The sequence below is a fragment of the Eptesicus fuscus genome, chromosome 22 (genome assembly GCF_027574615.1).
Source record: "Eptesicus fuscus isolate TK198812 chromosome 22, DD_ASM_mEF_20220401, whole genome shotgun sequence".
In the NCBI taxonomy this organism is placed as follows: Eukaryota; Metazoa; Chordata; class Mammalia; order Chiroptera; family Vespertilionidae; genus Eptesicus; species Eptesicus fuscus.
Genome location: NC_072494.1, coordinates 23,895,514 through 23,922,682, shown reverse-complemented (window position 1 = coordinate 23,922,682; position 27,169 = coordinate 23,895,514). Strand labels below are relative to the sequence as shown.

Here is a 27,169-nt window from a genome sequence, read left to right as displayed (position 1 = left end):
TTAAAGCATAGCTGACATATGAGTTGGCTAATTGTTCTGACCAAAATGCTTTCTGGAAGCACTCTTGAACCATAGCTGAGAGGAAGTTGCCATACCTGGCCCCTTCTTTGTCCCTCAAAGGTGCTCTCTCCTGGGGCGCATCATACCATCGTATGAAAAAAATTACCTTACCGGTTACTTGCAGAATGCTCAGCAAGAGAGAATACACCCCGGTTTGGTGGAAAGTGCACAGAATCTGTGACTCCCTTCTGTCCAGGCTGTGTGACCACAGGAAATCTTGATAGCCCTTTGACTTTTCTCATCTACAAAGTGGGAATAATAATAATACACCCCTCCCCCAACCAATATCGAGATAATGCATCAATAGCTTTTAGTGCGTGTCCGGACAGGGTAAGACCTAAAGGAGTTGTGCAACGTTGTCGGAGTCAGATCATCTATACGGGCACGCTTTACTTGAAAGTCGAGCACGAGATGGATTTATAAATCACGTTATCAAAATCAAGTATTAAAAGTACATAGAGGAAAGGTAACAGGATTGTGCAAATCAGGTACCATCGCGTATCCTGAAAACCTACCTGTCTTAAGAGAGACGAAGCGGCCCTTCCCCCCGAATCCTGAGAGGGGGGTCGAGAGAAGACCCGCCCTCCTCCGTCGCCGCCAGAGCCCGGCCTCCAGGTCCAGTGACGCGTGCCCAGGCCCCGCCTACTAAGAGGCGGGGCATCCTCTGATCACGTGAGCGCGGGTGCGGAAGTGGTGCAGCGAGCCGCGCTGGTGGTTGGTCCGGGCCGTGCGTCCCGGGGGCGGGGTCAGGCAGGCCGGACCCGCCCGGAGGAGCCGGGGGAGGAGGCAGCCGCGGGGGCCGGCGCTCGGTCTGGGATTCGATCTGCGGTCCCATCGGGTGCTGGACCAGCGGCGGTCCCGTGCACCCTGGCCTGCGCGCGCCCGCTGCTCTGGGTCACCCCGGCCCGAGGCGCCGGCGGCTGCGGGAGGCGGGGAGGGAGGATCGGAGGGCGCGGGCGCCCTGTGTGCTGAGCAGGCGGGAGGCGGCCGGGGGCCGGGACGCCATGTCCATGGAGGACCCCTTCTTTGTGGTGAAAGGGTGAGTGTCGCCGAGGGCTCCACTGGAGGAGGAGGAGGAGGAGGAGGCGGCGATGCTGTCTGCCCGCACCTCCCCGCTCTCCTTGCTGGAGGGGGAGGGGAGACAAGTTGAGGCTGGGGAGGGGACAGTGGGGACGGCTTAGCCTTCAGGGCCATGACCAAGCGTCCGGAGACATCCCCTTCTTGATCTACCTGGACTGAGGAGTCCAAGCCCCTGGGGAGGGGGGGGTCCCCTTTGGCCTGTGCGCTGCTGGGTAACTTATGTGGGGGGGTCGAGTTGTTCAGCAGCTCTGCAGGTGGGGAGGGAGACACGGGTCCCAGCCCAAACTGGGGCTCTAGTGGAGCACGGGTCTCTGCTGCGAAGGAGGGAAAACAGCATCTGGGCAGGAAAAGGGAAATGGCCCTCCTGAGCTTTGTAGTTGGCTTTGACGGGGGTGAGCTCCCATTGTCCATTGAGATCGGAGCGCCGGCCCGCCGGCTGGTGGGACCACAACCCGCCCGGAGGCGCCCCGGCACGTTTGCAGGCTGGGAGGCGGGGGCGGTGTGGCTCTGGGAGGCCCGGGAGCAGGGCTCCGGAAGACAGCTTAATTCAGTGGGGGAGTTTTTACGGAGTAATGGGGCCGGGAGGAAAGCAGTCGTTCGTGCTCAGTGATGATGTTGGAAGGAAAACAAAATGAAATCAGCCAAACTAAACTTTCCTAGGCTTTCTGTTAGCACCGGGATTTTCCCACAGTGCCAAAGGAAATGAGTGCTTTCTTTTCAACTCCCTGATTTCACCCAGACTATTTGACAGGTTTGCCCACTTGTTTTTCCCTTTGAGCTTGTCCTGACTCCATCTTTGATTGCTGGATTGTCTGGAGATAGAAACTTTAATTGCATTTTATTTCTGCATCAGCTGTGTAGCCATTAAATAAGAGCAAGGAAGATGGATTCTGATGTTGTTACAACCTGTCAGCTCTGTGTTTTAAGTGTCAAACAAACAAGTCTGAGAACTGTCAGGTTCCCAGAAGGTTAGTACTCATAACCATCCAGTGTCCGTTTGCTTTCCACTAGTTGCTACTGGCTTCCTATTTCTGTAGTGGTGCAAGCTGACCTGGTGCCTGGGTGTTTAATTTTTTTAAGGGTTCTTAGAAAAATTTAAATGGTACTTTAAGTGAAATACTTCATTAACCAAGAGACAGTAAAGTATACTTATACCGTTATTGACAATTCCCTAAAAAGGGTTTTCATCACCTTACTCTAATTTCGATGGGAAAATGTTAAGTTGTAGATTTGTTTTTTAGTAATATGTCACTCTCTGTCTGGAAAATGTGTTATTTATTAAAAGGATTGATTTAGGGATTGATTTTTTAAAGGTTAAAGCTGTGTGTTCTCCCCCCTGCATGAAAGTTCTTAGATGCTTAGGTTGCAAAGGTAATCTCTGGCACTGGGGATCAGAGAGAATGAGAAATTTTCCATTTGATTTTTAATGGAATTTGTGAAAATGTTAAATTGCTCTGCCATCTTGACATTTTTTATTTCCTGAGAGTATCCAGTACTGTCTCCTGATGTTTGCTCACTGATTAGATATCACTGCTTTATTGGAACATTGGCCTGGAGTTTTGGTTGATTTTGACATCATTTTATTGTCTGTGATGTGCCTGAAGGAAGTGAGATTTTCAGTATCTCCTGCTGTGCATGGGTAAAGTTAGCCACATGGGTGCCTCCGGACTGTATATGTGACAGAGTATTTGAGAAGCCATGTATTTCTGCTCATTAAAAGTACTGAAAATGCACCACACAATGTGGAAAAATTAAAGATGCCTAGATTGTGGCCCCTTACCCTAGGAGCTGATAGTCTGATCTGAGAAACAACTGACCGCAAAACTTAAGTAGCAATGACAGGTGGTTAAGTGCTGAAGCGCTGAAGTGAATACTACAGAAGGTAAGTGCCCCAGGAGTTTGGAGAAAGGTGACTCACTGAGGGTGGTTGTGACTGGGAAAGCTTTCGGAGGCAGTATGAAGTCTGGAGTTAGGGTTTGAAGGTGGGTAGAATTTAGGTAATTCAGGCCGGTCTCATCTGGACTCTTACCGAGGGGTCTCTCGTTGTTCTTCCTGCTGCCACTCTCTTTCCTCTTCCATCCACCCCGGGCTGTATCGGATCAGTTCTATCCAAAATACCATGGGAGCCACAGGTGCCATTCCACGTTTCCTAATAGCCACATTAAAAAGTAAAAATAAGCAGGCGAAATTAGTTTTAACGTCATCGTCAACCTAATAGGTTCAAAATATTTCAACATGTGATTCATCAATAAAGATTATTAATGAGATTAACTTTTTTTGAACTAAGTTTTCAGAGTCTGGTGTATATTTTTTACACTTACAGCACATCTCAATTTAAATGCTAAATTGTCATCAGAAATACTAATCTGCGCCTGAGAAAGTAGAGTCACATACCCAAATTGTTCCAAGCATACTTAAAATTTTTCCAGTAACCGAATTACATATTAGTTTCTCAATTTAAATTAATTTAACTTAAAAATTTAGTTCCTCAGTCCCCTAGGTGCAGTGGTCGGCAAACTCATTAGTCAACAGAGCCAAATATCAACAGTACAACGATCGAAATTTCTTTTGAGAGCCAAATTTTTTAAACCTAAACTTCTTCTAACGCCACTTCTTCAACATAGACTCGCCCAGGCCGTGGTATTTTGTGGAAGAGCCACACTCAAGGGGCCAAAGAGCTGCATGTGGCTCGCGAGCCGCAGTTTGCCGACCGCGGCACGAGGGCATGTTAAGCATTCGGTAGTCATGTGGCTTCCGTATTGGGCAGCACAGAACCCAAGCAGGGCCTCTGACTTAGTATCACTTAGTGGCTGCCTGTTGCCTGCCGAAGAAAGCCCAAGCACTTCATGACCTTCCTGATAAAGCCCTGTCTCCCGTCCGCTCCCTCTCCCCGCCCCCATGCCTGGCCCAGCACTGTGACCATGACCCGGTCCTCGATGCTCCTACTCCACAGGCTCCTCCTCTGCCTGATTCACCCGCGCGGCTTCCAAGATCTGGTGTCAGCATCTCCGCTGTCTCCAGGAAGTGCTGGCTTCCCTTGGCACCTGTCACACGTTATTGCACCTCTTCCTCTGTCTTTCATTATTGGATTAGGAGCTCTGAGGGTTGGACTGTTTACTCTTCCTGGATTTCCAGCCCAGCACCTTGGACATGTAGCATCAATGTTGGATGGATACCCTTTGGCGGTGGTGGCGGCTCATGGGTGGGAACGCCAGCAGCAGAGGCCCTGAGATGAGCATTGTTTGTTTAGCCATCATCAAGGCAAACATCCCAGGTGGAGTAGGAAGTTTATTTGGGGAGCAGTAATAATAATGGCTGGCATTTAAAGGATGCCACTCCTATGCCAGGCATTGTGTGCTAAGTAAGCACTCTATAGGGATTTTCACTTTATAAGAACAGTTCTGTGATGTGGGTATTGGCCGCATTTTAGAGATGAGGAGCTGAGGGGGCACAGAGGAGTTAAGTCACTCACCCAGGGTTACACAGCTAATAAGTGGTAGACCCAGGATTCAAATTTGAACTGCCTGGCTCTTACACTGTTAACACTTCACAGTAAGTACAAGGTAGGATAGGGTCAAGGAGAGTCTTATCTTGAGGCCACCAGAGATTTTTAAAGCAGAGAAATTACGTGAAATCAGGGTTTCAGGAATGTTGATTTGGTAATGGTGTTGGATGAATCAGTGTGAGGAAAGATGAAACAGGAGACCAGTTAGAAAGCAGCCTTAACAAGACAACCCACTTGGGTCCCTTCCCTGTAGTAGGGAGCTTTTCTGTAATGAACCTTTACTTTCGCTCCAAAAAAAAAAAAAGCTGTCTTACTTATGCAATGATGACTGCGTGTTTGAGGCTCATTTTTTACACCGTGAAGTCTTGTCCGGAGAAAAGCCCACAGCTGGAAGCGGTGTGAGGGATGGGGTGGGGTGCCGACAATTCACCGTGGTGTACACACATGGTCGTTGGGGTAATTCATACTGCATGCCTGAACCTCCTGGCTCTGCCAGTCACCTTTGGCTGTCTGTGTCCTCTCCCCATCCGTCAGTGTAGCCTCACTGGTTGATCCTCCGTGTGTTCTCAGGTACTTCCTGTGTGCACCTCCCACACCCCAGTCACTGGTACAACTCTCTCCTGAGAGCTTTTCTCTTTTCTACTCATCACTGCACATCCCCCACACATATCCCAGGTGCTGGGCGGGTATCTTCTCTTTCTCTTTCCCTTCCGCCTGCCTATAAGCGCCTGCCTGGTCCCTCCTCTTCTCAACCCTCTTCACTCCTGACTCCACACTCTCCCTCAGCCCTCTGTCCACTTGGTCATCCTGTCCTATTGGTGCCATCACAAGGATATCTCTGGAATCTTCTCTAACGCTCTGGTTTTGGTTGCTCTACCCTAGTTCATGTCCATGTCCTCTCCCACCATAGTTTTATTTCCAGGTTCTCAGCTGTGGATCAGTGTTGAAATAATGGCATAAGCAAGCAGAAAAGCAAGATAGTAGGGGTTATGTTGTATTATCCTCTCACCACCTCTTATCTATATACTAGAGGCCTGATGCACGAAATTGGTGCAAGGGGCTCGCACTCGCAGCCGCGGCGGCTGCCTGGGCCCTCACAGGCCCGGACAAGGGTAGGTCGTCGGAAGGTTGTCCGTCTGTCCAGTCTAATTAGCATATTATGCTTTTATTATTATAGATATAGATAGAACCTTTTAGAGTATGAGCTCCTCGAAGGCAAGCATTGTGCATCCTGTTCACAATGCTGAGAAAACTGTTTGTTGGTATAGTCTCTGTGGAAAAAAAATAATTTTTGTTGGCAGAGGAACTTTAGTCCAGTACAACTGGATGTAAGTCGTAACTGATTTCCTACTTTTAAAAAATCAGAATCAGATGTTTCATTGTGAAGACAACGTTGCAAACATTGGTTATAAATGTATTGAATGCCTCATACTGTATTTGGCTCCTGAGACTGCAGTCCAGTTTGGAGAGCGCGATGCAGAATGGGAAGGGTGTAGGGGAAGACAATGTGCATTGTGTGTACAGTTTTGGAATGGAGTTGAGATGCTGTGGAGATTGAAAAAAGGAAAGACCCTGAGTGGGAATGTTGGTCAAGGACACTTTAGTGACGCAAGTAGGGTCTCAATCTGGGCTTAAAGGAAATGTCTGCTTTTCATTTGCAGAGGTGTAGGGACTCTCCCCGGCTAGGGAAACGCGCACAAAAGTCCGGAGCCAGGAATGAGAAAAGGGAGGGTGCGAAGATGGCCTGCCAACTGAAACCAGATTTGTGTTAATGAGAAATCAGGTTGGATATTAAAGTCGGCCAGCTTAGGGGAAGGGGAGGCATGGAGTACCCAGCCGAGGAGTTTAAGTTTAATCTGTTTCCTACCATCAATTCTTAACCAGGAGGCGGTTTTCACTCCCAGTTACTATTCCCTTGTCTGTGGTCAGACAGCTTGTCGGGGCTCAAACCCAGGTGTTCTGAGAAAATCCATTTGTCTGGAGGCTTAACAAAGATGGACTTGAATAGGTCTTCGTAGTGAAAGGTGCCTCGTTCTCAGAGTCAGGAGAACTCGGGGCAAGCAGCCAAGATGGCTGAGCCCCAGTTCTCTTATTTGCTCAATGAGTGCAGACTAGTTATCTCGAAAGTTCCTTCCAGATCTAAACTCCAGTGATTGGGCTTAAGTGGAGGTTGTGCAAGGTGAGAAGTAAGAGGAAGAGTCAGAGAGGACACTTGTCTAGACAAGTTTTGAATCTTGGAAAATAGTGGCACTGTTTACTCCAACAGGAAGTTAGAGAAGGAAGCAGATTTTTAACCCCTGTTTTATCTTTTTGTTTGAATACTTGCCTTTTTGTGTGTGTGGGGAGGACATGGTTCGTTTGGTTTTATGCAGCTAAAATATAGGAGTTCATCCTGGGTGAGTGGTTAGGGTTGGAAACGCAGTTGGGGAGTCATAAAGGGATCTTTTGAACCTGTGCATGTTGGCGAGAACCTAAAAGCTGTAAAAAGACAGCTGCTGAGGGAGAAACACTGGGACCCAGTGGAGGAAGAGCAGAGAGAAGATTGGTAGAAACTAGAAGAGCACAAAGGGCACAAAACCAAAGGAAGTGAGGGCTGCAAGAAAATAAAGATGAAGGCTGTCGTGTCTAGTGCACTGAAAAATGAGAATGAGTTCAGTCCCTCACGACTCTGACCTGCAGTCATTGGTGGCAGTAGCCCCATCCCAGGGGAGCTGTGGAAGCAGCAGCAGGTTGAGGTCAAAACTGTAGGTAACCAAGTCAAGACAACATTTTTTATCTTATTTTAGCCCACGAGAGTAATTGCAAAATTACTATTGTGGGTCCTATGGTAAGTGTACACTCAATTTTGAGAAACAGCCAAACTGTTTTCCAAAGGGCCTGTACCATTTTGCATTCCCGCCACCAACACACGAGAGTTCCAGGTTCTCTGCCGCCGGGTCAGCGCTCGGCACCGTCAGTGTCGTTTTCGTCTCAAAGCCGTTCTCAGCGTGTAGTGGTGTCTCCTGGTGGATTTCATGTGCTTTTCCTGGTGACTAATGCTATTGAGCATCTTGTCCTCTCTCTCTTCTGTGGTGAAGGGACTGTTCAACGTTTTTGCCCCTTTTTGAATTAAGTTTGTTTCCTTGTTAAGTTTTTTAAATGTATATTGAAAAGATATGTCGTTAATTAGATGTGTCAAGTTTTCTCCCTGCCTTGGTACCCATTTCAGTATTCTGTGTGACAGTGTAAGCGTGTGCACGAAGCACTCTTGCTGTCTTGTGAAATAAGCTGGCTGTCTCCAGGAAAAGCACTCCCCCCCCTCCCCCCCCCCCCCCCGTTGTCCTCCCCCGCCCCCCTGAATCTCATTTTTACTTGAAAGAATGACTGACAAACTGGTTGTTGAGACTTGCATATGTTCTCAGATCTCAAACTTATCTAAAAAATACTTGAGACATTTTCTTTAAAATGAACGGGGCAAACCTGTCTTTTGCGGATGATACAATTAGAGCCCACCTCCCTTTTAAAGAGAATTTTGGAAAGCTTTTATCAACTATTATTATCTTACAAACTCCCAATACTTAAATTTTTTTCTGATGAGATTGGTGGTGATCTTACATGATTTGAATACTGTGTAATAAAGTGAGTCAGCATTTGAAAGATCTGTGATACCCAGGAAAGTAATACTTTCCAAATGACCATTACATGATGTTATAAAATCACACATGGGTAAGAGATCCATTCCACATACAAGATAGAGCCAGAGATTGTAATGTATGATAGTTCAAAAAGTCTTTGATACAGTTCCAGGCTCCACATTGCAACTTTTAAGAAACTGCCATTTGCCGTGTCTTGGTCCACAATTACGTGCAAAAACTATTAAAATATTCCTCCCTTTCCCAACTATATATCTACATGTGGCTGGATTTTATCATCTACTCAACCAAAATGTATGCCAAGAGACTAAGTGTAAAAACAGACACGAGAATCCCATTTTTTGTGTGAAACCAGATATTAAAGAAATTTGAAAAAATAAAAATATTAAACAGTGCCATTCTCATTATTTTTTTAGAAGTCAGTTTTTACAAAAATGTGTTAACATGTAGTAAGTTCATTGTGATTTTTAATTAATTGATACATATTTTTTTAAATGTCTGTTTGAATTTCTATAGCAACTTAAGTTCTTCGGAGTGTTCGATCATTTTAAAGAGGACAAAGGAGTCCTCAGACCAAAAAAGACACACGAGGTTGCTATGCTACTTAAGTCATTCTGACTCCTGCGTGGTCGTTGTGTTCCAGTGGTGGAGACCGTGGATGCCCTAGCCTGGGGCTTCTTCGGTTTGAGGTTCTTAGTTCTCAAAAAGGAATTTGTATTTACTTTACAGAATTGACCAATTTTACATCCTTTAAAATGAGATATTGTTCCAGATCCCTCTCTGTCTTCGCATTATCGTAGACGATATCCCACACTTACAAATAAACCCAGTGCCTCGTGTTAGGGAAGATGTGTACCTCTTTCTCCACCAAATCAGCCGGAAACCTCGATAGAGAGCAAAGATAGCGGACTCACATCTCACTTCCTTAGGCCTTCCCCTGCTTGTCTCAAATAGAATTTCTCACTAGGACTGAAAGGAAAGGCCGATGGGAGAGGAACAAGGAGAGCACTTGCCCAGCACATAAACTAGATATGAACATACCTTGGTAGATGCTTTGCTGGCCAAGGAGCTCAGTGATGTATTCAGCTTGGGCCCAACAGCTATATGATTCTCTACTGAACACTCATCCTTTTTGCTCATCAGTATTCCACAGACAAAATATTGTCAGACACTTTTCTTCATTTTTGTTAGTGTTCTCTCTTCTGGCACTTGAAATGTCAGCGGGAATCGGATGCATACAAATTCGGATTTAAAGCTTCAGACAACAAACACCCTGATTGAACACAGAAGAATTAGTTAAGAAATCATAGAAAAATCACAACTGATCTCTTAGTTTGGGAGGAGTCAAGTTATTATCTTTGTACACAAGAGACCATCTATCATAATGAAAGTGTAATATGCTAATTAGACTAGACAGCCGAACAGCTGCACAACGGTCCAGACGACCTTCTGGACGAAGCAGGGCTGCGAGGGCCGAGCCCCTTGCATGAATTTCGTGCATCGGGCCTCTAGTATGATGATAAAATGACTCCTTTTTTGGCTTTTGTATGTGGTAGTGTTGGATTATAACATTTAACTAGTGGCCTCTAGTATGATGATAAAATGACTCCTTTTTTGGCTTTTGTATGTGGTAGTGTTGGATTATAACATTTAACTAGTGGCCTCTAGTATGATGATAAAATGACTCCTTTTTTGGCTTTTATATGTGGTAGTGTTGGATTATAACATTTAACTAGTGGATTTTGACCCAATGGTGGGGGGAAAGTTTTTAAAACCTTGTGACATTATCTAAGGTAAAAGAACACTCGTCATAGCACTTATGACCTAGTCCCTCTCTGACCCAGAAACATGAATCTGCTCGACAGCATTGCTATCTCCAGGAATTAATACTGTTGGGAATCTTCTAATGAGATTTGGGGTTTTTAAACGTCCCAAATAAAAATCCTTTACCTCTAAAAGATTAACTGAGTAAGAGTTACCCTAACCCTAACCCATCACCACCATCCCCAAGAAAAGAAATGTTAATGGCTCTTTATTTAATTTGTAGGCTTGCTTCTAATACTGTGTTAAGCATAGTGTGTTCGAAGCATAATTAACTTCTTGTCCTTCTCAAACAAACTTGATGTTAGAGCTGCTTAAATAATGTCTATTTTATTCTGGACCTCAGCTGAGAATATAATACTTAGACTGTGACTTTAGAGTTTTGAACTTTGATATTTGCCCATGAAGAGCCTTCTATAAAGACTTTAAGACACTTTGGGGAATGGTGGTTGCTGCTGAGGATGGTGTGTGACCACAATGTTCACGGAAGTCATGCAGGACCTTGTTTGTGGAACATGTCGTCTGTGACACTTCTCCTTCTCACCTTGATTACAGAGAGGTACAGAAAGCTGTCAACACCGCCCAGGGGTTGTTTCAGAGATGGACAGAGCTCCTCCAGGACCCTTCCACGGCCACAAGGGAGGAAATCGACTGGACCACCAACGAGCTGAGAAACAACCTCCGGAGCATAGAGTGGGACCTGGAGGACCTCGACGAAACCATCAATATCCTTTCTGTGCCGTTTGGGCCAAACAGACAAATGAACAAGTTTTTATCCAGTTGTATTAAGCACATACATTGGGCATTTCCTTTTATAACTGATTGATCTTGTTTTTATTTATATGCCAAGATCTTCTCTAGTGCATGGCGAATCCTGCAACACAGCAGCATGGCGCAGTGGTCCTGCGTTCGGACCTTGGAGTCAGTCTGCGTGTTAAGTCCTGGCTCAGTTACTGTGTGACTCTGAACACACTGCTCTGTGCTTTCCTTTCCTTTCCAGTAGAAAGTTAGGATAATAATAGTACCTAGTTCACAGGGTTGTTGAAAGTTTAACAGGTAGAGAGCTTAGAATGATGCCTGACACACAGTGAGCTTCTATAAAAGTGTTAGTAGTCATTACTACATTGAGGTACATACAGACCAATGTTACACATTGGTAATTGGAGCTCAAAAGAAATTCCTTTTGTAGACTGCCTTTTTCCTGTTGAGGGAGTGATGTGACAATGCCAATGTCCATTGGAGAGGTGTCTTTTTTCACGAAACAGCATTTAGTAAAAGAACTATTATGCTAAGTGATGCTATTGATGTTAAATAAAGTCCACTGACCGACAATCCCGAGCCCTGTAGAAGCTGAAATGACGTGTCCTTTTCCACTGGAGAAAATCCCACTTAATAACAACTTTAGACATACCAGTTGTATGTTCTGGGTTCTACTTTGTTTGTTAAACTGTGATAAAGCATCAAGGAAACCAGACATTGTCAGGAACACTCCATAGTCAGCAGAGATTCACATGCAGCCATTGTGTGAAATGCATCATTTCTATTCATCATAATGACCCCGGACACCTCTTAAATTATGAAAAGACAAGTGTGTTCTCTAATATGAGTGGGACAAAATATGTGAGAGGGTGGGATCAAGATACGTCTTCCCTTGAGACAGGGGGGAGAGAAAAAGATTGGGGGAGATAGTATGCAAGAAAGAGGACAAAAGTTTTAATGAGTAGTCATCAACCAGCAAATAGTTACTATTTGTGCTGGAGATTTTGTTAGTTACTGAGATTGGATTCATAAGCAAAACAGTGTACCAGCCCTCATGGAATGACTGAGGGGTAGAGAGGGACTCGGGGGTCAGACATTAGTTAATAAGATTACAGCACAAACGCGTCCTACAGACCATGAGAGAAAGTCCAGGGAGTCCTGCGAGTGTGTGACGTGGGCGGCAGGACCAGGCCAGGGTGAGGAGATCAGGGGAAGCTTTACTGAAGAGGCCTCCATCTCCAGATCAAGAAGAAGGGTTAGCTTCTTGACATAAGTGGGAAGGTTTAATGGCAAATGGAAATGGCTTGCAGAAGCTGTCATGGAGGCCTGGCTGGCATGGCTCAGAGGTTGAACGTCAACCCATGAACCAGGAGGTCATGGCTGGATTCCCAGTCAGGGCACATGCCCTGGTTTCGGGCTTGATCCCCGATAGGGAGTGTGTAGGAGGCAGCTGATCGATGATTCTCTTATCATTGATGTTTCTATTTTTCTCTCCCTGTCCCTTCCTGTCTCTGAAATTAATAAAAAACGATTTTTAAAAAAAGCTATCATGGGAAAGGTGATCTGGGGTCAAGAAAGAATAGATAGGAGGTGCTGGTCGACATCTGGAAGAGCCCAGCCCAGCTGTGGTCAGCCAGCAGGGCTTCATTGTGGACCCAGTCAGGCCTGTGGGTCTTCCCCTGGCAGGCGTCTCCACCCTGAGGCACAGGATCCTCCCACGGTTGTGGGCAGAGCAGGTCTGAGAACAATGAGTGCCGAGTTGTCTTTCAGAAGCCTTGGGCAGGCTTGACTGCTTGCCTGCAACAGAGTCTGTGGTCTAACGGAATGTGTTTGTGAGGCTTGTGGTAATGACATGGCTTTCCCTTGACTTTTTGACCCACGCATAGTTGAAGCAAATCCTAGAAAATTCAATCTTGACGCAACTGAATTGAGTATAAGAAAATCCTTCATCACAAGTACTCGGCAAGTCGTCAGGGTAAGGAAGATGATCTTATCAAGTTATTTGTGTGAGAAATAGCCAAACTTCTCAGAACTCTTTCCCTTAATTGTAAACTCTGAAACCACTTCTTCATATGAATTGAATGCCAGTAACCCCACATAGAATTTCTCTAGTTGAAAAGAGAGAAATCTGTCTTTAGTATCGTCAGGCATATTTCTTAGAGCAGAAATGAGAGCCGACTGCTGGCTTTGGGAAGTTCCTTCAGTGGTATCTACTTGTCTATACCTCTCACTCCTCCAAACCAGTTATCTTTTTTCTCTTTAGTTCTCCAATTATTTAGGAAAGAACCCATTGTTTAAAAACCTAAGAGAAAACAGCATTTAAGTCAAATCTTGTATCATTAAGATTTGTTTGTATTTTGAAACTGTATGGCTAAGCCATTTGATTAGCATAACTAGATGTAAGAGAACCAGCTGTCTTGAACATATGTACTAGAAAGCAGCTTCCTGGAATAAGAAAACTTGGGATCATATCAGTGCTAACATATGGCTTTTCAAGAGTCATCTTAGGCAGGAACCTTGGTACATGTTAGCCAAAAACTTTATATCATGTGATTTCCTTTTGAAATTATTTCAAATGGTAGATTATCACTGAACTTGAAATATTCTTGTTTCTCATTTTATTCATTAGTTGCCTCTTTATATACATATATCTAAATTGTTTATAAACAAACATTTTAATGGAGCAGTAATCTTTTTGGATCTCTGGTGTGGCCCATCTTTATAATGAGCATTTGGATTAGACAATCCTAATTTCTGGCCAGTTCAGAAAGCTATTCTGATAAAGAAGCCCCGTTGTTTGATGATGTATGTTTTGGTAAGGTAAATAATTTTCCCCTTATTGATCTTATAAATACAGTTTGCTTCTTTATTTTTTGTAATAGACTTTCTGAAGGACACTGCTGTAAATGTTGGTATTTAAATGGTGTCTTGCAGTAAAACATATATTTTTTGTCCTTATTTATTAAAGTTGTTCTTTCTGAAAGGTTGTATTGTAAATCTTGCAAATTGAAATTCAGAGGTTAACATATTGAAAGTTAAGTTAGTTGGCATAATTTGAAGTAGAATCCAAAGTTTGTTTTCTGATATCAGAAAAGATGTTTAAAGTGCATTCTTTGAAAGAAGTGTTCTAAATCAAGTCCACGCATCATTATGTTATAGCTTCTAGAGCTGAGATCTAAACCATCCTCAGCTATATATGATCCGACTGAATATGTAGGGTTGTTAATCATCCTTGTTTTAATTTAAATAAAGTCTAACGGAAGTCCTGTAGAAGAGAAGGAAGCAGTGGAAATTTGAAAGTTGAAGCAACGTGGTTATCACTCAGACTTTCCACAGTGGGACTTATGAAAGCTGTGGCACGGTCTGGTCTCCCATTCACTTGTCATGGGTCTTAGAAGTTTCTAAAAGCCTAAAACCTCAACACTTGCATCTATAAAATAGTCTCCCGGCCAACAGAAAATTATAAAGTATTTTGGCAGCCTTAAAAAATTGTATTATAGTAATTATGTATTCAGTTCAAATCATTATAAAGTATATTGGATTGTGGTTACAGTTGATAAGCAAAATGACTCATATTTAACAAAGTGATTTTTCTTTATTGTAAGTAATGGGTCCATTCATTTTTCTTTCCATACAAAATTATTTCTAATGCCACTCTGGAAATTCACTCTGGTTAGAAATACTCTATACTTCACATGAATCCAACTCAAAAATAAAATAAGTGACCTGTTTGTCATATCACTATTTGAAAGATTTTGCAGGTGTTTAGTGGTAATTATCCTAAAGTGCATGGGTTTTCATTATACTTGATGATACTAGCCCTTGAGCACAGGCGTTTGTGTTTGCGCCCCAAGGTTGCCATTTTCTGACTATGTGACCTTGAGAAAGTACCTTAAGCCTTTCTAGATGTCAGTCTCTTCAACTGTAAAATAGAGACAATGCCAGCTACATAGGGTTGTTGTGAGAATTCAGGGATAATGTGCGTAAGCATTTAACAGTGTTTCTGGCTTATAGTAGGTTCCCAGGAAATACAAGTTCCTTTCCTCTTTTCTCCTCATTAAATTTAGTGCCCAGTTACCTCTTTTTAAAGGGAGGTTCTCTTTATTTCCTTTATTCATGAGACTAAAAAAAGGCCAAACAATGTTGTCTTTTTGTTTTAAAAAAATTAATAAGTTATGTGTATTTTGCTAGTGTACAAAATGTTAACTGTGACTCTGTTTCATCTAAGGATATTCATTTGTTTTCTGGTCTTCTTACCTCGTTAGGACATGAAAGATCAGATGTCAGCTTCATCTGTGCAGGCATTAGCTGAAAGAAAAAACAGACAGGTGAGTAAACATCTGATTATAGAGTATCAAACCAAAGAAAACGCAGAGTTAGATGCTGACATCTGTGTATCATGTGATCCAACAGAAGCCCTGTGCCTGCTGAGTCTGGAGAGAGGCTGGCAGGTTTTGTGAAAGGCCAGTCATCAGCCAGCCCTGCACCGTGGTCAGCTGTCCTGCCCTGCCCTCCTCCCTCCCATCCTCTGCTTCTCTCCTCTGGGTTTCAGAGTGCCCTTACCACACAGCCATTTATTCTGCACCTGCTGGGCACACTGTGTGCCAGGTTCTGTTAAGGGCAGTAATTGCTTAGTTACTTGTCTTTTTCTCTGCTGGACCCCAGGCTCCTTGAGAGTGAGGAGGGATTGTGTCATTTTTTTGTTGTTTGTGGGTTGTTTTTTTTTCATTTCCAGCTGCTATTGCATTGCATATCTCATAGAATTCACTAGATAGTTAATGACTGAAATTTTATGAAATTTAGACTAAAATGAAAGACATTTGAAGAATCTTAAATGTGTGTGAATTTAATGTGTTAAATTTAAATCTTTCATCATTTTAAATATCTTTTCTTTGAGATGAGATCCAGTTTTTATTAGTTATTACAAATGAATCATGAAACCTAATACATTTCTGAAACCAAAGCACCAATATTAACACATCTAAAATAAAAGTTACAAGAAACCAGCTCTTGAATTTCAGTTATCTTTTTAAAATTAGACACTTTTGTGTATGATAGAAATTCCTTTCCAACTGATAAAATACAGTCCTTTTTTAAAAAACTATACATCATCACCTAAAATATAGACTTGATTTAGATTTCATTCAGACTCCATAAAGTTACCAATAGTCCATTTATTAGACTCTTAACTCAAGAAATCAGCTCACCATATCTGACTGACTAGGAATCAGCAGTTCATAATAGAAATCCCTACTTTATACCTGGAGGTGTGTCTTGACCCACTTAATTTTGAAAAATAAATACAAAAGCTCAGTGAAGGGGAGAGGAAGGGGCTCTCCAAGTATCACCTCACTTAATTTTTCTGTTTCCTTCCCCTGGGTTTCATTTTTCAAGTTATTGTTGTTTTTATTCTTCCTGTCTCCCTACCTTGTGACAGTGAAGTAGGTAACACCTACTCTACTCTCTGTTACTCCTAATCTCTAGATAGTATAGTTGAACATATAATACGTGCATTTATGCATTGTCTTTCCAAGCATGGCTTGGAATTTTGTTTTGGAGGAGAGTGAAATGTCTTGGAGTCACAGATTGTGAAGGAATAGCAGGGCCAGTGTCCTCTAAGCACTCAAGCAGGCAGAGTCCCCCTTGCTGCCCCGCCAGTACCTGGTGCTGTGCTGCTTGCTGCCTAGCCAGGGCCTCCTGCTCTGTCTTCCAGTGCCCTGGTCCCTCGCTCCATCTTCTTTCCCAGTAGAACAGACTCTTATAGGCCAGACTGATGAAATCTAAGCTACTGCACGATAAAGCATAAACAACTCTTAACAGTGTGTCCTATGTCCACCTAACCATAGCCCATGGATAAGCTAGGAAAAATAGCCTTTACTCAGCCCAGGAGCACACAGGGCCCTAGGGGAGCCCCAGTTCTCTGTCCACAGCCCAATGATGCACTAGAGCCTTCTTCTGACCTGGAAGAATTACTATGGGCCTCAGTGTCCTCCACAGAGCTCCTTAGAGGCTGCATCAGAAGAGCAGATGTTTTAAGTCTTAACTGACAGCCCCAGGACCAAGCTGGGGCAGAGCCATCTGAAAAAAATCCTTGGTCTGCTTTATACCTGAGACAGTCACTGTCCAGACTTTTGATTAGACTGAGGGCACTGGTCTTCTGGAAGCTCTCAGGCGTCCTGATCCTCTCCTCATAACCGTCTGGAATTATGCTCTGCATCCCAAGGCGTCCCCGAGCCTTGCCCCTGAGTGTGGCCATTTGACTGAATTCATCCCTGAAAGTCAAGGGAGGTCAGTGTCGGTATTAAGGGGCTGTTGGAGGGCTTTTCAGACAGAGAAACAAGTAATCAGTGAGGCTTTTAACAGTTCCAGAGATAAACAGTAGCTGGTAAGAAGATCTGGCAACTCTGTAAGGAAAAGAATCGTAGTCACCCCAGGAGCGGTCCACGTGCAGGGCTGGGCGAGCATTACTTTACCAGCTTGTCTGAAAGGCTTGCAGGGATCCTGGTCAGCCTAGACCGAGCTCACATCCCTGCTCGCCTCTTCATGTTCATAAGACAGTCCCAAACTTATCCTTTCCTTGCTACAAACTTCCTCGAATTCCTATGCGGGAACCTGCCCCTGGCATCTGAGGGCCCTGGTGGTGATACTGACTCGGGTCAGGCACCCATTGCGGTCATACCTGCCTGGTGATGCAGCGCCCAGTTCCCATCTGTGAGGCTTGTAGCCTTTTAGTTCAACTGAGGGGCATTGGGATTTATTCATGGGTTAAATTGAACAGACATTGATGGTTCTTATGCCTTCTGTGTGTGAAACTATGACTTAGCTTCTTGTCATTCTAGGACTCTCTCTCCCCCCTTAAAAAACAAAAAACAAACTAAAAAGCTCTTGGGCCACAAGACTCTAGGTCTCTGGAATCCGTTAGACTGGAACATGGGTCTCTGGTGAACTTCCGAGGGTGCTAGGCAGAGCTGGCCTGGAGGCTGAGTGCTTTCAGATTGTAAAGCTGTGTACAGATGGGCGTTCGTTGATTTAAAGTTGACATTTGCATTTTAATGGGACAAATCCCATTTGTGAGTCCCACTGGGAGAGTGTGGAGACAGTGCCCTTCCTGGCATCCCTTAAATCGGGCCACACAGGCACCAGCCTAGACCACTGTGAAGGCCGACCTGGGGAAGTCGAAGGTGAGCAGTAGAACGCTCTTCGTCGGTGATGGAGCTCTTGCTCAGAGAGTAACCGCTTGTTTCCCCTTCCCTCTCGCAGGCACTGCTGGGGGACAGCGGTGGCCAGAAGTGGAGCACAGGAGCCCCGGATAAATACCGGCGCCTAGACCATGAGCTCCAATTAGCCAACTCCCACTTCATCGAGGAGCAGCAGGCACAACAACAGGTACTGGGAACCCGCTGCTGAGGCCTGAGATGTGGAGGCGGGCACCTCCCTGGGTCCTCGGCCAGCCAGGGGGCTGTGTTGTTATGACAGGCAGCTTGGACCAGAGCTCGCCCCGCGGCTGCCTGTGTCTGCCTGTGCAGTGATTGCATATATCAAGGGTTTCTGAAGCCCCCTCTACAGCACGGCTCTTTCACGAGAACCGAGCTTGATTAGGTCTCTGAGGAAAAGCAGACCAGACCTCCAAAACTGACAGACAGGTCCACTGGTTTAAAAACAAACAAAAGAACCCTTCTTCCCCCACCTCCACTCATATATTCAGTTTTTTGTTCATTTCAACAAAGGCATACTTTGAGAAAAATTGAGTCCTGTTTTTTTCATCAAAAATTATTACTGGTTCCATTATACATGAAAATGATGGCTTGAGTGGAGGTGAAGGGTAGAAGGAAAGGGAGGTTGATTATCTCTGTGTTGTTGCTTTTGATGTGAGTTGGAAGAAAAGGAAACTAATAATAATATACCTGAGGATTTGAGGATTATCTACTCATTGAAGCTCTTGGTTCTTAAATATTGTTATATATACACTGAGTGGCCAGATTATTAAGATCTCTGAATGCATAATAATCTGGCCACTCTGTGTGTGTGTGTGTGTGTGTGTGTGTGTGTGTGTGTGTGTGTGTAAATATATATATATATTAGAGCCCGGTGCATGAATTTGTGCATGGGTGGGGTCCGGCCAGCCTAGCCATGGGGAGGGGACATGGGTGGTTGGCCAGCCTGCCTGCTGGTCGAATTCTTGGTCGAGGGGACAATTTGCATATTAGCCTTTTATTATATAGGATATACACTGAGAGGCCAGATTATTATGTGTTCAGAGATCATAATAATCTGGCCACTCAGAGTGTGTGTGTATGTGTGTGTGTGTGTGTATTTTATATAGCCTATATGTTCTTTTGCCATTAGCATGTTTGCTTAACCAGCTGTCTGCTTAAATTGCTATTAACCAAGCAGATTTAAAAAAAAAAAAAAAGTGAGGAAGTTACCACACATTAAATGGAGCATTTATCATTCAGATCATTCAGCAATTATCCTTGAGGTAACTTACTGTCACAGGGCCGCCTGTGTGTCCTTGAGGAGGGAAGAAAGGACTCTGTGTGTGGTTTTCCCACGTCCACAGCTTTGCCAGACGCTCTTGTGTTTAAGTGAGCTGTGGATTGAGACCCTGACCCCGGCACTGGGCTTCCTCCCCCCAGCATCCCCGTGTCTCAGTGATCACTGCACAGGTGCTCTTGGCCATTGTCTGGTCCCTTGTTGGACTCCAGCCAACCGGAATCAATCTCTCTTGGTGGCTTTAAGCCCTGCTGACTGTTCACAAGTCGGATCAGCAGGAGATATCAGAAGCTTGACGACAATCCAGCCTTCGGAGCAGTGTGTTCTTAGAGGCGCCGGTCTGGTCCTTTGATTTCTGGGCTTTGCTTCTGAATGAGAATTGTCCCAAGTTGGCAAAGAAGCTAGCAGCTGCTGGAGTGCTGGGCTTGGAACCAGGTAAGATGGCTTTTAATTGCTTGTTTCCCATTTCTCTGGCACCAGCTGATCGTGGAGCAGCAGGATGAGCAGTTGGAGCTGGTCTCTGGCAGCATCGGGGTGCTGAAGAACATGTCCCAGCGCATCGGAGGGGAGCTGGAGGAGCAGGCAGTGTGAGCGTGAGACGCCCCTCTCGGGGCCATGAAATTGAGGGGAAGGGCCATCTTACAGGACCCCTAACAAGCCTGACAGTTACATGACTAGTAAAACCCAATACTATTTTATTTATAGCTACATCTTTATTGTGTTATAGACCTGCCCCTCCAAAAGAAACACATTGTCAGTTAAAATATTCAGCAGGGTTTAGGCAAAGTTATGATTATTATTATTTTTCAACATTTGCAAAAACATACGAATTCCTCTGAGCAGGTACTTGAGGTGGGAATGGGAAACAGACATGTAATCTCTGGAGATTTGTGTCCTGCAGAGGATAGGACATGAGCTAATGTTATCACCCCATGACTCTTCCACTACGTCGAACAAAACTTTTTGCTTTACATCTTAAATTTCAACTTCATGAGAAAAACTTAAAAATTTAACTCCAATTAATACAAAATACTCCCCTTCAAAAATCAAAAGTAAAAACACACCAGGAAATATAGCTGGAGTTATTTGTTTTTTTCCTTAAGCACAATCTTTTTTAACTCTGAAGTATGACATCAGAATCAGCATTCTTAAATGCTACTATATAATCCCTTTACCATTTTATATTTTTCTGAAAAGAAAAAAAAAAGATAATCTACTAGAATATATCAGAAAGTCTCCTATCTCAATTTCGTGTTCAGTGTTATACATTCATTTATTATAAATTCAAACCGGCCACTTGTTCAGGGAGGCCCTGGGTATCATAGAGGAGCGAACAGAACAGTCAGTGTCTCTGCCATCAGAGAGCCTACCACTTACTGGGTAGACTGGCCATGATGTAAGTGAATGCCAGTCACGCAGTGGTGACAGAGAGGAGGGGGAACTGCTGTGGGGGGAAGAGCATGGGGCCTGAGAGCCCTTGGCTTAGCCCAAGCTCACAGAGTTCTCTGCAGAAATACTCACATGTGTGATTATGGGGACTGCCCAGGCCCTGCTGAGGCCCTGTTTAAATTCCAAAAGTTCTGAATTAAGAAACATATCTGTCCCAAAGATTTCAGATAATAGATTGGGGTCTTGAATCCCAGGGTTGCTGGCTGATGTTTGCTGAAACTAAGGCCTAGGCCCTGACCGAATTCCATGACCCCTGCATCGCCCAGGCTGTGTGTTTACCAGCTGCCTCCCCCACACCTGCTTCTCTTTCTAGTATGCTGGATGATTTCTCCCACGAGTTGGAGAGCACTCACTCTCGGCTGGACAATGTGATGAAGAAACTTGCAAAAGTATCTCACATGACCAGTGGTATGTATGGTGCTTAAAGCATAAGAATTCTTACTTAATTGTAGAAACAGTCTCGGGGGGTTCTCGCACGGCGTGCCCATTCAGATCCCTTTCCTGTGGCACATTTTCCCACAGCTGGTTGGTGGTTGGTGACTTTTCTCCTGGTGGAGCCACTTGCTTTGCAATTACAAAATCCTTTTTTATTTTCTTTTTTTCCTATTTCCTTGCCAAAATGGGGAACTTATTTTAAAAAAATAATTAAGGAGCCAGTTACTGACTTCATTGAAAGGAAAACCCTACCATTTCAGAATAAGATGCCCTTGCAGATCTAATTTAAATAGTTTATATTTAACTCCACCGTGAAACATTCCAGCAAATTTGCACCAGGATGGGGATGAAAAAGTAACATCTTTCAAATTAGTTACTATATAGGAAGATGTGTTCCAGTGACTGTTTCTAATTTTATTACTACAACCTATGTCCCCTATTACAGGAGAAATAACATTTTTTAAATCAAAGAAAATCCAGTATTTCTTTTTTTTTCTCTCTTTACTTGGTGGGGGCAGGGTGGTGAAAGGAAGAACTGAGATCTGCTTTGAGGTTATTTAAGTGTTCTTGAACCACAACACCACCTCCCCCATGAGAACTTCCTCTGTTTCTTGGTACCTTGTTTTTCTTTTTCTTTTTTTAAATATATTTTTATTAATTTCAGAGAGGAAGGGAGAGGGAGAGAGAGAGATAGAAACATCAATGATGAGAGAGAATTGATCAGCTGCCTGCTGCACGCCCCCCCCTGGGGATCGAGCCCGAAACCCGGGCATGTGCCCTTGCCGGAATCAAACCTGGGACCCTTCGATCTGAAGGCCAATGCTCTAGCCACTGAGCCAAACCGGATAGGACAGTGGTTGGCAAACTCATTAGTCAACAGAGCCAAATATCAACAGTACAACGACTGAAATTTCTTTTGAGAGCCAAATTTTTTAAACTTCTTCTAACGCCACTTCTTCAAAATAGACTCACCCAGACCATGGAATTTTTTGGAAGAGCCACACTCAAGGGGCCAAAGAGCCGCATGTGGCTCGCGAGCCGCAGTTTGCCAACCACAGGGCTAGGGCGATACCTCGTTTTTCTATTGATTTCCCAGTCAGGTGCATGTTAGTGAGTCTAATAGTTTAGACTTTTGAGGCAAGACTTAAATATATGTGTATATTTGCTTTTCAGCAGTTTAACTCATAGTCAAGTTACATTAACAGTTCTCTGGGCCTCAGTTTCTTATTGATTAAAAATTAGGGTCATTGTGAGGACTAAATGAAATGGTAATAATTAATGTTTAGCAGTGTCTCCCATGTATTTTAGTACTTAGTAAATGTTTATTTTAAAAAATCGTAAGACAGGCAGAAGATGGCCGTAAAGGGCAATGACCTGGTCTGTCCAAAACCAAGGGAAGCTCATAGCTAGGCCTATTTCCTCCTTTCTTCCCAGGACCAAGTGTATTTGTGCCTCTAGGAGGCTCGTCACTGCCTGAAGCAGGCACAACTTAGTTCATCTTTGACACTTTGAGAGAGAGGTTTGCAAAGTGTTTCCTCTTCTATCCTCATCCCTCTGCTTAAAAAAAAACACGCAAAAACAAAAAGCATTAATGAAGTATTATATAATCAGTTTAAACACCAGGCCTCTCACTAGTGTATGTATTAGTCGCAGTCAAGTAGCTACTTCAGCACCAGTTTTGTGTGGGGAAGAGCAAATGAACAAAGATGCTCTGTATCTGTGCTTCCCAGCATTCCGGGTATGAATAATTTAGAAAAGCACTCGCATTGTGATAAGCTGTCCAGTGTGTATAAATAGCACCGAAACTTGCTTATGTTTTATTCTACTTTCTCCCGAACGAAAGGGTTGGGGAGCAAAGTAAGAACTTCAGTTATATTTGTCTGGGAAAGGGAGCCAGGAAACAGAGCATTTGGCCTGAAAGGCCCTTCAGCTTGGACAGCTCGCCTGTGGCTTTCATTTCCGTCCCTGCTTGCTGCCCGAGAAAGATTGTTTGGGGCCTCCTGCTTGGTGGTGTCTGTTTCAGTTTGAGGACACGGCACTTTGTATTTGTCTCTGTTCTCCATAACTTTTGGGAAAGTTCACTGCTTTTTCACCAAACCTGTACATACAGAAAGTACATTAAGACACACTGAAGTTTGGTTAGGCAGTAACTGAACACACGTCCCACGGTTCTGGAGAGCCCGAGCATCTGGGCTCCCATGGCCGGCTGCTTACCCAAGAGAGACACCATCTTGTCATTTTCCTACCCAGCGTACGTTCTTTTAGGTAGATGTCGGGTTTTCTTCCCCCCACTTTCTGAATTCCACTGTTCATCTTTTCTCTTTAGGGGAGGAAAATATTTTGGGAGGGGGAAAAACAACTACCACTGGTGTTCCCTTTGTTCCCTGTGCTTTTGAGACAAGTGGTTAGGACTTTTCACTTGAGGTCACAAAAGCCCTTGTGGTTAGTCCCACCCCTTCTCTGGAGAAGTCAGCTCAGGTAACAGCACCCTGAGGTTACCTAGTTCATGCTTCATAGAAGCAATTTACCACTTCAAAGGAACATGGCTTTAAAGCGCATTTCTGGGCTGTGCTAGCTTGCATGATGGATGTTCTCCTTGATGAAAACCCCTACTTAATGCAATCACAGAAGAGAAAGTGACTGGAGGTGGGGAAGGGGTTGGTAGAAGCTAATGGGAAGCCAGAAGGTGGAAAGCTGGTCGAATGTTGGAAATCTGGTTTTGAAAATGGCAGGATGCCTGGGGGTGGGGGATGAGTGGAGGAATTAGGTGTGAGATGGGGGTGGGGTCGTTAGGAAGCAATTACCTGGACTGTTTTGTCCTGGGAGAATATGGACTATTTTTAACCCTTTGCACTCGCTTGCTTTCTTCTTGATTCCTTTATTCTAATGCTAACCATGTCGAGTCACACTGGACATCCGAGTGCAAAAGGTTAATGACAGTGGTTTTAAATTATTGTAAACATTTTAAAATAGATGAAAGAATGTTAAGTTACTGTGGTGTCCTTCACCATTGAAGTGATCATTAAACAGACTAAAAATAGCTTCTGGAGTGGACCAACTGCCCACTTTGGAGCAGTTCTGCTTCAGAAAAGGACTTAGTGTTGCCTGTGGAAAGTCGTACGATCTATTTGCCTAGATTCAGATCTTTTTATAATGTGATTCTCAGTAGCCATGGTGTGCTAAAATGTGCAGGCTTTCAAATAACCTTCTGATGGATCAGTATTCGTTGATAGTTCTATTTAAACAGAGCTCTTATTTCTAGCAGTTGACCTACATTTTCACAGGCTAGTGAAACTTTCCTATAGGAAGTGGCAGGCTCACCATTGGAAAGACCGCTTGCTTTCTACATCTTCCAAGTTAGCGAACCATCTAGACGAGGACAGCATCCTGTGCCGTGGGCCCTAAGAATGTGCGTGAGGGTGTTCTTGTTCAGCTCGCACGGCAGCCCCGTGAGGCAGCTGTTGTGGAGTCAGGACTTGGGCTGCAGCTGGGATTCCCCCGGAGCCTGCGTGGGCCCCTGTGTCCCTCAGGGCCTCCTTGCTCTCAGCCATTTAGATGAACTCCAGCCGCCTTGTTGCCTGTGCCTTTTCTAAGTCGTTGGTGGGGTAGAAAGTTTCAGAGAAGACGGTTCGCTTTCATGCACAGAGAAGCCGGGTGGGTTCCTCTAACACGGTCACTGGCTAAGTAACCTCCTTTCTTGACTAGATGTGGTGTCATTAATCATGCTCGTGATCCCCAGAGCTTGCTTTTTCAGCTCTTCGTTTCCTGAAATGACCAGCAGAAGCTTTCATTCCCTTTCCATCCTCCCATAGTGCTTGGAGAACGAGACAGGATTTATTGCTTCTTTAAATGATTTGACTTTGGTGGGAGATGAAAGCAGATGGGCTTTGATCCGCAATGCCAGGGCCAACACCTTTTCCAAGGATGCGGCAACCACCAGCAGAAAGCTAAGAGCCGCAGGCTTTAATTAAAGTCGGAGACACAGGTTTTAATTAGAGACTTGAGACACGAAGCACATACTTACCACAGGGCAGCTCTTGGGGACGGCAGAGTGGCAAACGCAGGTGCAGTGCAGGCCAGGAGCAGAGCAGCATCAGAGGATCAGGCACCTGGGCAGGTTCAAGAGCCTCCCTGCCCCTGTCATTTGCCCATTCTGTCGCTTTTCTGCTTCCGAGTGTGGCCTTAGGTTGCTTGTTGTAACTGGACACACAGTGGGTCCGCTCTGCCTGTCACTACTTGAGCCAGTACAGCAGAGACGGGGTTGAATCACATATGAGCGGTTAACAGAGCGTGATTAATATTTCTTACAAGTCTAGCTGGTTCCCCAGCATTCTGTTTCTGCCCCATCAATGTGACTGCATCTCGGGGAACGTCCTGTCCTGAGAGCTAACCCTCGTGTCCTGCCTCGCAGATCGGCGCCAGTGGTGTGCCATAGCCGTCCTCTTCGCGGTCCTGCTGGTCGTGCTGCTCCTCTTCTTAGTGCTGTGACGCACAGGACCCGGGAGGAGGACACGCAGCCCGCGCTGCCGGCTCCCACCTGCTGCTCCTCCGGGGAACACGGACCGCGCTGACTTTTCTCTGGGTGACCCCACCACTGAGGCAGCTCCTCCGTCCAGTGCTGGTGGGGCCGTGGGACGAGGACCTCACAACTTCACACTCCTGGCACCACCTGTCCTGTCCTGAGGACAGCTTGCCTCTGCTTTGCCTCCCTGGACCTCGTTCCCCGTGGAGGGCCTCTGAGGAATCCAGAAAAATTCGCAGACTCAGCTAGTGTTCACTGTTGCTCATTGCGTCCGTCCATCTCTGGCGGCTCTTTTCTCCTGCTCAGACCCTCTCCCTGCTCAGCCGGCAGCCAGAAGGGAAAGGGGCTCCTGGGTCCCCTCCACTGCCCCTCGTGGGAGCATTCTTTAGCCCCTGAGAGCTGGTCATGCTGGGGACAGAAGGCCCAGGAGCAGTTTGTGACAGAAAATGCAGTGGTTGTTCTTGCAGGGATAAGAGCAGGGATAAAATTGCTTTTCCAGGCACATCTTTTTGTGGTAAGAACTACTAATGGGAAATAATGAAAAGCACTGGGCTCTGGGAGTGTAACAACTGGTGTCTTGAATTGAAAGGAGGAAGGGGAACAGGACCCTGAGTGTGCACAGCTGAGGGAAGGGGGCAAGGTCACGGGAGGTCATAGCCTGGCTGAATTCAGGTGGCTGTCCTGCCGGCTCCTCCACAGGGGTGCAGTGTGTATTTTTAGGATGACCCTTAAACATATGGCTGCTGAGCAGCACACTTGAATGGATTTAGATCCTGTGGCACACTCTCTACCTGGGCAGATGGGGTTGGGAATGGTTAGACAATTATTACATTTAGTCAGAAACTGTAATGACAAAAAAGGCTAGTTCTGAACCAGGCTTTTCTAGCCCTGAGAAATGGCAGAAAGGGGTAGGTGAACTGGTTGTTTTTTTCCTTCAGATGACAACTTGATTTTTATCATCCATTCAAATCACTGAGCCAATCCAAATTTAAATAGCGGATGCTTCCGTTGAGTTTTAGTTGCTGAGACACTAAACTTCAAGCTTCTGGTGACTCGCCGCGCTTCCAACGTGCCCATGTACATAGATGTTTTTATAACCTCCCTGACGAATAACCTAATACTGAAGTAGCAGCTGCACGCGGCGGCCGGCGGCCCAGGCTGCACTTCACCGTCCTCCTCTGCACGTGGGAAGCACAGTGACATCAGATGGAGTCCTGGCGTTGACTTCTCGTTTCCTAATCTTTTGGGGTCCATTCCTAACTTTTTCAAACTTTTTTTCCCTCCTTTTGTTTGTATTTCTTGGTTTTTGTTTTGTTTGGGGCTTTTATTCCTCCTATTTTTTTGTGATTTGCAATGATGTATTTGCCCAGCTAACCTTTGAATTGCACTTTTTTAATAAATATTTGTAACAAT

At 44.8% G+C, this 27,169-nt stretch overlaps 1 protein-coding gene and 1 long non-coding RNA gene across 2 annotated transcripts; one reads left to right on the top strand and one right to left on the bottom strand.

Moving 5' to 3' along the window:
• Window positions 1-829: 829 nt before the first annotated feature.
• STX6 (syntaxin 6) lies at window positions 830-27,169 on the top strand. Its single transcript, XM_008145913.3, has 8 exons — window positions 830-1,099; window positions 10,654-10,823; window positions 12,738-12,832; window positions 15,123-15,185; window positions 18,118-18,243; window positions 19,831-19,937; window positions 21,113-21,207; window positions 25,646-27,169. The coding sequence occupies exons 1-8, from the start codon at window positions 1,065-1,067 to the stop codon at window positions 25,720-25,722; spliced, it is 768 nt and encodes a 255-aa protein (XP_008144135.2). The 5' UTR covers window positions 830-1,064; the 3' UTR covers window positions 25,723-27,169.
• LOC129147925 (uncharacterized) lies at window positions 3,266-15,169 on the bottom strand. The gene is made up of 3 exons (XR_008555145.1): window positions 15,115-15,169; window positions 9,319-9,550; window positions 3,266-3,289 (listed from the first exon to the last, which is right to left on the bottom strand). It is a non-coding gene; the product is annotated as an uncharacterized LOC129147925 (long non-coding RNA).

Excerpts from the sequence above, each read along its gene's own strand:
- STX6 (XM_008145913.3), top strand. The coding sequence starts at position 1,065 with ATGTCCATGGAGGACCCCTTCTTTGTGGTGAAAGG. Across the intron at positions 10,824-12,737 it reads GGACCTCGACGAAACCATCA|GCATAGTTGAAGCAAATCCT; the intron begins ATATCCTTTCTG and ends TTTTTGACCCAC. Across the intron at positions 15,186-18,117 it reads CTGAAAGAAAAAACAGACAG|GCACTGCTGGGGGACAGCGG; the intron begins GTGAGTAAACAT and ends TCCCTCTCGCAG.